This window comes from Anomaloglossus baeobatrachus, chromosome 2 (genome assembly GCF_048569485.1).
Source record: "Anomaloglossus baeobatrachus isolate aAnoBae1 chromosome 2, aAnoBae1.hap1, whole genome shotgun sequence".
Classification (NCBI taxonomy): Eukaryota; Metazoa; Chordata; class Amphibia; order Anura; family Aromobatidae; genus Anomaloglossus; species Anomaloglossus baeobatrachus.
In genome coordinates, this window is record NC_134354.1 from 535,790,257 (window position 1) to 535,804,714 (window position 14,458).

The window sequence follows — 14,458 nt, forward strand, 5'->3', positions numbered from 1 at the left end:
AAAAAGCAAAAGGGTTAAAGCAGTACATAGTTACCGTGTCCCGGCGGCTGCACCGTTACTTTCAGGTCCGACAATTAACTCTAATGACTATTCACTGCCTACCCCGCCCACCGGCATATCTGATTGGCTGCAGTCAGACCTCGCCCTCAGACAGCGTCTGTTGATTCTTTCGAATTACAGGTGCTGTAATTCCTCTGAAGGACAAGCTGTAGGGGTGTCCCTCTGAGCCTTCAATAACTCGCCCTCAAGGTTTGAACTCATGGTAGAAATGACCATTCCCTCTTGTGGAATAGTAAAAGTCCTCAGAACTGCCTCCTTCAGGGAAACGCTGGGACAAAGCATCAGCTTTGGCGTTCTTAACCCCAGAACGGTAAGTGACAAAGAAATTAAACCTGATAAAAAATAAAGTGTCTAGGAGTGAGACATTTAGTTGATTTGAGATAAAACAGATTTTTATGGTTGGTAACACTATGACAGAGTTTTATTTTTCTTAATCGTATGAATGTAAACCTTACCATCATATAAAAATAAACACCAGACAATAGACAGTGATTGAAAAATATCGAAAGGATAAAAATCAAAGTTGAATATCAAGATTTTCTATATATGCAATAGCGTTATCAGTTACAGTATATAAATCATTCTTGTCACCATGGTAGGATCTCAGGGGGCACGCCTCAACAATGTGCTGGATAGTTTGACGATCTGCTCCAGTCACAGGTCGAAGAGTCATATTATCCCCACTTATACATAAAATCTGCACAGACGCCAAAGTTTGTTCTGATACGATTTAGAGTAACCCATGTCTTCCTTGGTAGATTGAAGCCTGGTGGAGGGTTTTGTAAATTAGGGAACATGTGGGGATTACCATCTACTACACTGACCCAAAGTTCTCACCATTTTTCCTCTAAATTGAAGTCTTGTTCATGCAAGGTGATTGCAGTTCGGATGGGTGGGTGTCTTGATTTCAATAGTTGTATTGTAATATCTCTGATATTTTGGTGTATTGAAGTTTTTCATTATTCACTACTTTAGTGTATTCTTTAAGTAGGAGCTTTTGTCTTCTTAGATTTGCTGGTGCGATATGACTCCGCACAGGTAACCAGTGAACAGGTGTAGTTCTAATAGAAAGAAAGAGATGTCCAGCTCTTCAGGCAGAGAAACCAAGGTCTTTAATTCATCATGCAGATACAACGAATAACATGACCAGCACTACGCGTTTCAGGTGAAACACTCACCCTTAATCATGATTACCAAAATATCCAAATTTCCGTGACACTGTTTTAGGAATATCAGCTAGGTACAGGGCAAACAGGAGAGGTGCCAGCACTGATCCATGGGCCAGTGCATTGTTTAAAGATTTCTTACAACTGGTTGAATCACCCATAATAAGATGAAAAGTTCTATTTGCAATCATATTGTTCAAGAGGTACATCATTTTCTTACATGGAATCACCTTCAAAAATGTATATAAAAGTCCTTCCCTCCACACAGTATCATATGCGGCAGAGAGATCCACTGAAACTTTCTTGTTCTTCTGGAATTCAGCTTCAATGAGAGTTGTCAAAGCTAAAACTTGGTCACTACAGTTTCGAACAGGTCTGAAGCTGGCTTGCTCTATAGGTATTGAGTCGAAAATCTTTAAACTGATCTTGTTATATATTAAGCGTTCTAAGAGCTTATATAAGCAACTCAACAAGGCAATGGGACAGGGTGAGCTGCCCCCTCCAAAAAATGATGCCACTCCTCAAAAGCCACCTTAATGGCTAAAAGCACCTTGTTCCCTGATTCCCCTTGCAGACCCCAGAAATAACTTTATAAAATCTGACCGCCACGTATACAAATTACCTGTTCTGGTCGGATGGGCATGTTTTTTTTCGGCTCATTTCCCCCCTCCTGCCGCTGTTTGCCATCCTCATTTGTCATCCTCCACGTAGCGGGGCTGAATCTCGCACCTGCGCAGTCATTCCCGCCTCACGCAGGTCCACTTCGCTCTGCCCCATTGCGGGCAGAGCCGAAAACATACTTGTGCTTGCGCAAGCCTGTGAGCTCTCTGCACAGACACAAGATTGTGAGCAAGCACATGGGCTTGCGCATGCGCATCTATGTTTTCGGCTCTGCTTGCAATGGGGCAGAGTGAAGTGCACCTGCATGAGCCGGGAATAACTGCGCAAGCACAAGATTCAGCCCAGTACGTGGATGATGACGGAGGCGTCAGACACATCAATCATCAAAGGAGGACGGCAAACAGCGGCACGAGGAGGGACAGGAGCCTAAAAAGAACACGCCCATCTGACCAGAACAGGTTATTTGCATACGTGGCGGTCAGATTTTATAAAGTTATATCTAGGGTCTGCAAAGGGAGTCAGGGAAGAAGGTGCACCTTCATAGAATGCAGCCCAGGAGCTGCAGAAGGTGAGACTTTTGGTTCAATACTGAAAAAACTGGTGACGGATTCCCTTTAAGCATCCACTGGGTGAGTTCACTTGGAGAGTTGTCAGCAACAAGAAATCAGTGAAACAGTGCACAATAAGCAAACAAGTCAATTAAGGCATTTCCATAGCAAGGGAACTATTGCAACTAGTAACATTAGGTAACTTTGAAAAAACAACAGTGCAATAAGAGCATGATCAATCAAGAAAAGACCCGCTTGTAAACAGGTTAGTTTTCTGTTATAAAAGTGAAGTGGAGAAAGAATGAGTAGCCTCGAGTTCAAGGAGGAATAATCAGGTTATGTTGTTTGGAGTGATAATCATCAAAGGAGAGGATGACACTGATGGTGATGAGGATTGCTCCAGGAGTCGTAGTTTGGTGAGTCAACGGTTGGGGCATTCACGGGAGAGGACTGTGTGCACCACATCAAGATAGGTGAAGGTCAGCTTGTACAAGAATCCCCAGCTATACTTGATATTTTTGGAATTCAGAAATTCCAGGGTCAGCTTCATGGGCCATCTTTTGGCAATGGTTGTAAGGGAAAAGTCTGCAAAAATTTCTTAGGTGTATCCTCGACATTTCAAGGAAGTGGAGAACCGTGCCAACAGTAAAAGTTGTTCTTTTGTTTTGTAGAAATGGAGTTTGAGAACTTTATCCTGGGGTGGCCCATTAGACGTTACACAGAGCTTTATGAATGCAGTCCATTTCTAGTTGTTCGATGGGGATTACAGTTAGAAGTTCTTGAAATAGGGCTGTAACAGTAGATTGAAGGTCTTTGATTGTCTCGGGTAGGCATCTGATACAATTAGCAAGTGCAATTTTCAGAATTTGTTGTTAAAAGAGTAGATTTCTTCATGGACTATCTCCATCTCTTTTCATGAGTGATGAAGGCTGCAGTGGTAGAATCTGACATTTTGGGCAACTCAAGTGTATGATAGACTGGAACTGTGAAAGCAGGGTAGCATGGTATGAGGTATGAATACACGGAAACTTGGTTGTGGCCACTGGAATAATTTCTAAGTTGACTCCACCTGGTAAAGAGAAGCAGAATGACTCAGCTGGGGAGTGTGGTGTGGAAGACATATTGCTGCCGAGGTTTGCTGGACGTTGATTCCTGAAGTTAGGATTTGTTAAAGCGATTCTGTGAGGTCTCGGCCTGAAGGCAGTTATGGGTTGTAGGACAATCTGGCTGTTCTATCCCAGCCTTGGTTGAGTGAATCAGAGGGGAAGAATATTATGCACTGAGCTTTACGGATAAAGTGTAAAGAGGGTTAAGTCATCACGGAAATCCCGAGCTTTGGCCTGTTAAGGTTAGTGTTAGGCAGGCTTAGTAAAAAAATATTTTTAATCTGAAAATTAGGCAGTGTTTATAAAAATATACAAAAGATATTACAAAGGGGACAAGACAATACAGTGTATACAGTTACATGAAATAAAACATAAAACAGTCACTCCCACATACCTCCTCTTGGTGACCTCAGATCAGGGCTGGTCAATGGAATACGGCTCAGGTCCCAAAAATTATGGGATCCCTGATCTTCTGGATATCTGCCCCCCTGATGGTCCCAGGTGGAAGATATTAATGACATATTTCCTATGATGACTTTAGCTTTCTATGAATAGGAAATATCCATATATAACCCTCATCATCCATAGGGCCGATACTAATATGGAGCTGATGTGAGGGCCACACAGTTATGTAAGAATATGCATGTTATTCCCTATTCCCCTTGGGATCACAATGTCGACAATGTACCATATATGTAGGAACTACGCCCATCACAAAAAAAACTACTGTGTTTCTTTTGAAAACAGAAAACGTTACCTCTGGATGTGATACATTTGTCGCTTCCCAACCTCTGGCTTTGTGGCTGCTATACAGTAGATGTATCAGGTCAATTACCTGCTCACACCAGGTGGTCCTAGTTGAACAGGGGTCAGAAGGTTAGAATGCTAGCTCTTGTTTCATTTCCAAATTATGAGTCATGTTTTAATAGATTGGTCCCCTTTTACCATTACATTATGACACTATATTAAAGCGACTCTGTCAGCACAGAATAACTATTCAGATCAAGTACAGGTGCTTGGTGCATCATGACGGGGACAATCATTTCACCACTCTACCTCCATACCCCTCTTCTTTGATTGACAGCTCTGACTTCATAAAGCAAAGAAGGGTGGACATAGAGTAAACAATCAGGTGAATGATGTATGTAAATTATTTACCCCGCCATTATGCACTGGGCGCATGCAATTGGTTTGAACAGTCATTCTAGGCTGATGATTCTAGGCTGAGTCTCATTAAGTTCAGAAGGAATCTCAGGAGCAGAATAATGAGATTTAATGACTCATACATCAGTGTAAATAAACTTATGACTTCACCTGCAAGGCCATGGCCAGGAAGCGTTGGATGAGGCAGAGGATCACATATGTTTTCTGCCACTCCACTTAGTCTATGGCACTAGCGCAGATAATCAAATGCTCTGCTTGGTCATCATCAACTCTGACCCCGTGGCATTGCAGCTCCACAATCCGGCAGAGAATGTGGGCATAAGTCTGACATTTTGGAGTTTGTGACATATTAACATTTCCTATATGCAGAAGATATAGCAATATCTAAGCCTCAAACAGGGGCTACATGGTGACTTTGGCTGTGACACTTATGCAGATTTATTGTATCTCCCTACATCCCAACCGTCCCAGATTCAGCGGGACTGTCCCGATTTGAGGGCTCTCTCCCACAGTCCCTCTGTGTTCATTGCTCTTGTCCCGTCTTCTCCTCTCAGTGTTGGGAATAAATTAAATCAAGATGAGCAGTGCATAAATTAAATTATCATCCACCAGACAGGGCAAGAACTCATGCGCTCTTTCTCTATAGGCAGCAGCTCTACTATTAATCCACTGCCCGTATTGAAAGGCTTAGGAGGATTTGACCTGTATTGCAGGAAGAGAAGCCAGAAGCAAATTATTCAACTACACAGAGATGTAGGTAGATATACACTACATCTCCATGTAGGTGAAGGAAAAAGTCAATTATTTTTTTCCTATAAAACTACTATAAAGAAATGAGAAAAAAGTTAAGAAAAAAAATACAGTACAGCTCAAAAGTTTGGACACACCTTCTCATTCAAAGAGTTTTCTTTATTTCAGGACTCTGAAAATTGTAGATTCACATTGAAGGCATCAAAACTATGAATTAAAACATGGGGAATGAAATACTTAAAAAAGTGTGAAACAACTGAAAATATGTCTTATATTCTAGGTTCTTCAAAGTAGCCACCTTTTGCTTTCATTACTATTTTGCACACTCTTGGCATTCTCTTGATGAGCTTCAAGAGGTAGTCACCGGAAATGGTTTTCCAACAGTCTTGAAGGACTTCCCAGAGATGCTTAGCACTTGCTGGCCCTTTTGCCTTCACTCTGCAGTCCAGCTCACCCCCAAACCATCTTGATTGGGTTCAGGTCTGGTGTGTTATGATTCGGAACCATGGAAGACCACCATAAATCATTGGTAAAAGGTGACAACAGCATTGGCAACTAATATGGCCGCCATCCACTTACTAACCATCAACACTAGAAGTAGCTGAGGGGTGAACTAACATCCTGTGCACCGCGAACCCAGACGGAGAACTAGCTATCCTAAAGGAAGGAAAGATGAATAACTTTCTGCCTGAGAAAATAGATTGCCAAAGAATAGTAAGCCCCCCACATTCAAAGACTGCGGTGATATAGAAAAACACAATACACAGATAGGATGATAGGATTAGCAAAAGGTGAGGCCCTACTGACTAAATAAGACAGGATAGGAAAGGGACTGATGGTGGCCAGAGAAAAACCCTACAAAAATCCAAAAACCCAATAGTACAAAAAGCCCTGAGATCACTAGATCTGAACTCCGTCCTATTCCAGGCGCTCTTGTCATACCAATGAACAGAAAGCAAGAACCATTACAAATTCAAGAAGCAACAAACACATGGACTTATAGGAGCAATACTCCAAACATAGCTGCAAGGAGCTTCCCAGCTAAGGAACTGAGAGGGAAGACTCCTGCATGCAAATAAACTGACAATAACCACAGCAAATGACAAGCTCAGATAACAGCAAAAAGAACCAAACAATAAATAAAGAGACAAGCACTTATCTGGGGTAGATGTGGTCTGGAGCAGGATGAAGCAGGATGGTGAACAAAGAACAACTGACATCCGGCATAGCCTGCCAGCAGACCAGGGTTTAAATAGGCAGAGAGTTAGCAATGGAAACGCCCATTGCTCAACACACCTAGTCTCTGTCCAAACCATTCCTGGCCACAAGAGGGAACCTCACAGCAGCAAAAGCATAATTGACATTCACAACACTGGTGACTGTGGAGACCAGGTCATCTGGCGTAGCACCCCATCACTCTCCTTCTTAGTCAAATAGCCCTTACACAGCCTGGAGGTGTGTTTGGGGTCATTGTCCTGTTGAAAAATAAATGATGGTCCAACTAAACGCAAACCTAATGGAATAGCACGCCGCTGCAAGATGCTGTGGTAACCATGCTGGTTCAGTATGCCTTCAATTTTGAATAAATCCCCAATAGTGTCACCAGCAAAGCACTCCCACACCATCACACCTCCTCCTCCATGCTTCACGGTGGGAACCAGGCATGTAGAGTCCATCCGTTCACCTTTTCTACAAAGACACGGTGGTTGGATCCAAAGATCTCAAATTTGGACTCATCAGAAAAAAGCACAGATTTTCACTGGTCTAATGTCCATTCCTTGTGTTCTTTAGCCCAAACAAGTTTCTTTCTTGGAATCATATATCAACTTTAAAACATGTTCCTGTAGCACTTAGCTGTTGATCCACAAGCTCTGATGAGCTCAGATGAAAGATTTTATGTAGATGAACCTTTATTACAGCCTCCTACACAGATTACACTGGACATAGAGATCCATTGTACAGAGTAGCATGTCTGTGTCCTGTATTCTAGAGGTAGAGGAATAAAGATTTTTATATTCTAATAAAATTCCTAAAAATAATAACATAATTAAAAAAATAGAATAATGTACGGTCATTTTGATTGTTTTTTTTTATAAAATAAACATCACAGATCATCAAATAACATGGAGCTATTCGGTGTCCCTGTAATCGTACCGGCCCAAACAAAACAGCAATCAGATTATTTATGGGGATCAGAAAATGGCGTGTCTGATTATTTTTCTCTATTAAACCCATAAAAATGTAATGCTGATGCCATAAATGTTGCTTTTTTTTCTGCAGATGTCCACACCACACAGCGCAATAACAATCTTCTCTGATTATTGCGTGTCTGCTACCTTTTTTATGCATTTCCCCCAATATTTCATACATGTTTTGTGTGGATGTGAATCCGGGTAATACAACAGAAAAGCTTTGATTCTGCGTTTAAAAATGTAACGGCACTTTTCTCGCTTGTGTTTCTTTTCAGGCTCCACAAAGAATCCTATAGAATCCTATAGAAAAAAAAGCACCATATGCGCAGAGTCCAGCAGCGTTTTCAGACGCTCAGCGGGCGGAGATTTCATGACGTCTCATCCACTTTGCTTGGACATTTAGTCCGTGTTCACATGTAGCGGAAATGCGACATTTTTTTGCTGCTGGTTGTGGATGTGATTTCATGAAATCTGCGGTTTTGATCCTTTTTTTTCTCTAGAGGCTTCTATGTGGAACTTAATAAAACGCATGGAGAAAACTGCAGTTACTTTTATAAGGACAGAATCAAAGCCTTTCTGTGCTATAAAAACGCTTAGGCTGAGACCGCACTTTGCGTTCACCTACTTGCAGTTCTAGACGCTCATTTTGTGCTTAATTGATTTGACCAAAGTTGCCTTTTTCAGAAATTTAGCGCTGAAAACGCATGCGTATTTACCGCGTTTTTGATGCGTTTTCAGCGCTTTTTACCTGCTTTTCCACCTGTCTTTTGACAAATGCGTTTTGTAAATCAAGACACTACTAAATAAAGGTAAAATATTCAAATATATTGAAAAAAGATAAAAAAAGGATTAAGTGCAGAAATTAAAAAGAAAATATATAATGGAATTATAGCTGTAATATAGTATTTATTAGAAAAATAGCACTATAGTTAACATTTTCTTTAATTTATTTGTCGGATTATGTGTGTGTGTGTAAAGGGACATATGAAATCATTAATTTAATGTGCAAAAAGCATGCGTTTTGTAAGTTCAAAACGCATGTTTTCTGCACAGAAAAAGCAGGTAAAACGCAGGAATTTGTAGGAAACTTGTTTTTTGCCATTTCTCATTGACTCCAATGTTAGCAAAACGCACCCAAAATGGCAAAAACAATTGACATGCTGCTTCTTTGAACGCATGGTTTTTGCCACAAAATATGCAAATTAAACGCAGCGTTTAGAAACGCAAAGTGCGGTCTAGAAATCCCAATTTTCCATAGACTTTGCTGTGAAATCAAAACGCATGCATTTTGGCATGAAAAAGGTGCTTCTCAAAACGCACCTAAAAAGCACCCAAAACGCAGGTGGAAACGCAAAGTGCGGTCGCAGCCTTAAAAACGCAGCTTCACATCTGCACCAAAAACACACGAAATGAGAAGAGGTATGAAAAATGCAGCAAAAATGGAAGATTGTTATTGTGTAGTTTGGTGGGGGTGTGCCGCCCCTGTACCAGCAGCCGGTGCTGCTCAGATCCGGATCTACGGTACGGCTCAAGTGGTCCTCCAGACCCGGCGGTTGCGTGGACACTCCGAATAAAAAGGGGACGTATTTGTACGGGATTGTTTGTGAAATGTCTGTGACGCCACCCACAGTGTGTGGTGAGGTGTAGCACCACCGCTGCCGTTGCGGGGTTCCCGAGGACGTTGAGCTGGCAGCTGGATGATAACCCCTCCGTGGGTAGGGGTGGATGTCCCGGAGCCCAGTATCTTTGTGCTGAGGATGATGAGTGCAGGGGCCGGCGCACCCGGCCAGGCCGGGGAAGTTACTCACGGAAGAATAAACAGACGAGTCCTGTGGTAAACCAAGGGGATGGTGGCCGGCTGTCGCAGACGTGTGTATCTGGTCCCACACTCGGGGTTGATAATCAAAGCCTCTCTCCTCTGCACTCTGTATTTTGTAGATGGGACTTCCCGGTATGGAACATGGGAGTCTGCTCCCGGTTCTTTGGTTGGGAGCCGTGCCCATCTGACGCTGACCCTTGGGATCTACGGGCCCTGGCGGTTGCCTATCCCTCACGGTGAGTGGTTGTCTACTTTTTGGGACTTAGGTTGGGACAGGACCTAAAATCCTGTCCTCAATTGGTTAATTAGCTAGGCCGTCGGTGCCGGGCCTGGCTTCAGGGTCCAAGTACCCCCCTCTGTGCACACGGTTTCCGAAACGGTTCTGCAGTGTCTGTACCGGCCGGCTCCAACCCTGTCCCGGTCCACCTGGGATCCCCAGCTCCGTCTTCCTGTCTCCTGCGGGCTCTGACTACCGTCTGCCACCTAGCCAAGGTGTCAGGGCTCCGACCCTAGCACCTGTCAGCTCGAGCTACAGGCCTTGACTGCCTAAGCTCACTTAGACTTGAACTCCAAAACTAAACACACTGACTGTTTTCCCGCCCCGGGTTCTCTAGACCCCTAGGTGGGCGTTCCCTAACCGCCTGGTCCCGCCCACTGGTGTGTCTGTCCTTCCCTGAGGGGGGTGACTAGGGTTTCAGGTCGGCTGATTTAACCCTTCGTGGGATTGGTGTTATGCGGGGGCCTTCATGTTCAACTACCTGGTTTTCTAGGGCGCTACACAGACACCTGCAGAAACAAAAAAACAGGATTTCTGCAACGTGTGAACACGGCCTTACACAAGAAAGGAATATGTCATATAGTGAAGCTGATATAAATATGAGAAAGTTCTGACTTATGAATGAATGAACAGTCCTGGGCATCTCCTTACAGCCAAATGGGTGTGGTCAAACTTTGCCACGCCGCATACTTTGTCCCTCTTTCTCTTTTTTAAAAGTTGGAAGATATGGTATCTCGTCATCCATGTTTCTGTGATATGACACTCAGCAGAAGTGAGTGGCACATGTACAGAGACGCGTGTGATTGACAGGTATCATGCAAGTGTCCTTCATGAGCATAGCAGTATTATCATTGCACAGCACGGATTTATACCACCCTCACCCGGTCCAAGAGATCGGTTTAGTGATGTATGCAGTTTGTAAGGCGAAATCTGGTGACAGATCCAGTATACAAACACATAGAGCACACAGCTCAGCACACACTGAATGCCGCACATACTGAATGCCGCACACCAGCCGTGTAGGGACTACGACCTCACTCTCTGACTGCACGAGAGAGACGAGCAGCTTGTTGTCCTGTTACTATTGTCAATAAAGCTGATTATAAAAAAACATAAACACCCAGTGGTGACAGCCGGAAGTGAGGCTCGTCCAATCAGTGCGCGCGGCCGTTCACCAGCCGTCACATGCAGACGTGTTGCCGGGCAGCGCTCTAGGCGTGGGACGTGCGCGCTCCCGCTACAATCCGGCGAGGTCGCGCAGCTCGTTCGTGTCGTGGGCACAGCACTCGCTGGAAGTGGAGATTGCGGCTTGTGACTCCCCGAATCCGCGACCCCCCACAGTCACCTCCCTCCCGGGGCTCGGAGATGGGGTGCTGTTTCTCCAAACAAGCAAAGCGGAAGGAGAGCGCCAAGGAGTCTGCGGGAGGAGAGGAGCTGCAGCAGGTGGATGGTGGCGAGAGCAAGCAGTACAGCTGGGATAAGAGGGAGAAGGTGAGCTCTGCCCTGCGGTGTGGGCACAGCGGGGGCTGCGGGTGACGAGCTCCCCAGTGTGCTTATTACTCCATAGTGCCCCCATATCCAGCTACCGATGAGCCCATGAAACCCTCCTGTCATCGTGGGTCAGGGCGGCTTTGGCTATTGGCTGTAGGGAAGCCCTTGTGACTAGTAAGATTTCAGTACTAGGGTCCTAACGAGTATTCTAGGGGTGTTATATAGTATGTTCCATAAATGTATGCTCCATGCAGGTTCCACTGAGACCCCTGTGATCAGACTGCCCTTACTATTTAAAGGGAACCTGTCAGGTGTAATATGCACTGCACCCATACCCTGGAGCAGTCCTGGGTGCATATTGCTAATCCCTGCCTAACTGTCCCTGTATACACTAGCATAGATAAAGAGATCTTTAGGAAAGTATTTCTTAAGGCCCCGTCACACTAAGCAACATCGCTAGCAACATCGCTGCTAACGAACAACTTTTGTGACGTAGCAGCGATGTTGCTGTGTGTGACATCCAGCAACAACCCGGCCCCTGCTGTGAGGTCGTTGGTTGTTGCTGAATGTCCTGGGCCATTTTTTAGTTGTTGCTGTCCCGCTGTGAAGCACAGATCGCTGTGTGTGACAGCGAGACAGCAACAACTAAATGTGCAGGCAGCAGGAGCCGGCTTCTGCGGAGGCTGGTAACCACAGTAAACATCGGGTAACCAAGAAGCCCTGTCCTTGGTTACCCGATATTTACCTTTGTTACCAGCCTCCGCCTCTCTCACTGTCAGTGCCGGCTCCTGCGCTGTGCACATGTAGCTGCAGGACACATCGGGTTAATTAACCCGATGTGTGCTGTAGCTAGGAGAGCAGGGAGCCAGCGCTAAGCATTGTGCGCTGCTCCCTGCTCTGTGCACATGTAGCTGCGTGCGCTGGTAACCAAGGTAAATATCGGGTTGGTTACCCGATATTTACCTTAGTTACCAAGCGCAGCATCTTCCACGCGGCGCTGGGGGCTGGGACACTGGATGCTGGTGAGCTCACCAGCAACTCGTGTAGCGACGCTCCAGCGATCCCTGCCAGGTCAGGTTGCTGGTGGGATTGCTGGAGCGTCGCAGTGTGACATCTCACCAGCAACCTCCTAGCAACTTACCAGCGATCCCTATCGTTGTTGGGATCGCTGGTAAGTTGTTTAGTGTGACTGGACCTTTAATATCTGTTATTGTATGGTAATGAGCATATGATAAAAGGATTAGTCTCCTGAGCGTTAGGCCCCTTTACACACTGCAACATCGCAAACGACATCGCTGTAACGTCACCAGTTTTTTTACGTAATAGCGACCTCCCCAGCGACATTGCAGTGTGTGAAACACATCAGCGACCTGGCCCCTGCTGTGAAGTTGCTGATCACTACACATCTCTCAGGACCATTCTTTGATCCTTTGTTTCCCGCTGTGTGTAAAGGAGCCTTTACAGCGACTTCGTTAGCGACTTCCCTTTCAAAAAGCTGCTTTACAACGTCCCCAATGACTAGCTAGGTCGTTCTGCAGGTCCGTATCGCTGTTGCGTCGTTTTCCAGGTCTGCCTGTTTGACAGCTCACCAGCGACTCACCAGAGACTTTGTAGCGATCCCGGCCAGGTTGGGATCGCTGGTGGGATCGCTAGAAAGTCTGTGTGTACATTGGCCTTTAAGGTACCGTCACACATAACGAGATCGCTAGCGAGATCGCAGCTGAGTCACCGTTTTGGTGACGCAGTAGCGATCCTGTTAGCGATCTTGTTATGTGTGACACCTACCAGCGATCAGGCCCCTGCTGTGAGATCTCTAGTCGTTGCCGAATGGTCCAGGCCATTTTCTTCAAAGGCGATTTCCTGCTGGGCAGGACACATCGCTGTGTTTGACACTGTGTGACAGGGTCACAGTGACTGCTAAGATCGTTATACAGGTCGCTACTGCGACCTGTATCGTTCCTGTATCGTTGGTAAGGTCTGACTGTGTGACATCTCACCTGCGACCTCCCAGCGACTTACCAGCGATCCCTATCAGGTCGCATCGTTTTCGGGATCGCTGGTAAGTCGTTGTGTGTGACTGGGCCTTTAGTTCCCCTGGCTACTTGGCCCCATTAGCATGTTAGTATGCTCCTGTGGATGTGCTATCATGCTAATGAATGCGCAGTGTCGCAGGATGATCTCACTCACCTCTCTGCCACCATTGCTGCCCGACACTGGATTTGACACTGGATTTTGGCTCAGTGTACATGATCCCGGAGTTTGGGTCATGTGCACTACTTCAGTTTGAAGCCAGGACACATACACCCGGCTTCATAGTGCGCATAACCGAAACGCCGGGGTCATGTGCACTGAGCCAAAATCCAGCGTCAGGTGGTGATGGTGGTGGAGAGATGAGTGAGATCATCCTGTGATGCTGTGTATTCATTAGGCCCCACTCACACTTGCGCTATTTTGACGCAAACGGAATCCGTCAGTAATGTAGTACAGTTCATTTATTTACAGTGGAAGCGCGACACCATGTGGACACAAGCGGGTACTGCATGACACACTCACACGGCATATTAACGCGCTTCCACTGTAAATAAATGAACTGTACTACATTACTGACGGATTCCGTTTGCGTCAAAATAGCGCAAGTGTGAAACTAGCCTTATCATGTTAGCACATCCACAGGGGCGTACTAACATGCTAATAGAGCTGACTAGCCAGGGGAACTAATGCCCAGAGGACTAGGCCCCTCACTCATTAGCATATAATATACGATCTTTAGAAATGCTTTTTCTAAAGATCCCTTTATCTATGCTAGTGTATACAGGGACGGTCAGGCAGGGATTAGCAATATGCACCCAGGACTGCTCATGGTTCTCGGTGCATATTGCACCTGGCAGGTTCCCTTTAATGCCAGCCCTGAGCCCTTCTGCACTGATAGCGGCAAGCGATAAGGCCCAGCTGTGGAGATGGTACGAGTCCCCCTGGTGGGATCTGCCATACATGTATGCTTATTTCATAAAGACCCTTTAATGACCAGTTTGCTGAGAAGTGCTGTGCCTGTGTCCATGCTTGGCCAGTGTATTGTTAGCAGTGTTGCCCTCTATCACCTGTACTGTAAGGCCCAGATCGCAGTTCAGTTCTTGGGCCAGTAACGTCTGTGAATGGTGCATGTGATTGGATGCCTCACAGACCAGTACAGGAGCTAAATGACCATATCAGTGACCAGTCCGTATGATGGACCAGACTTGTAACCTCCCCTGTTTCTATTCTTTC

At 45.4% G+C, this 14,458-nt stretch overlaps 1 protein-coding gene across 1 annotated transcript in view; it reads left to right on the forward strand.

Annotated features, from left to right (window-relative positions):
* The first annotated feature begins 10,927 nt into the window (after positions 1-10,927).
* The window catches only part of RP2 (RP2 activator of ARL3 GTPase), a 60,216-nt gene continuing 56,685 nt past the window's right edge, over positions 10,928-14,458 (forward strand). The window contains exon 1 of the mRNA XM_075334316.1: positions 10,928-11,194. Coding sequence (XP_075190431.1) covers positions 11,069-11,194 — 126 coding nt within the window. The 5' untranslated portion in view covers positions 10,928-11,068. The remainder of the gene's footprint in view (positions 11,195-14,458) is intronic.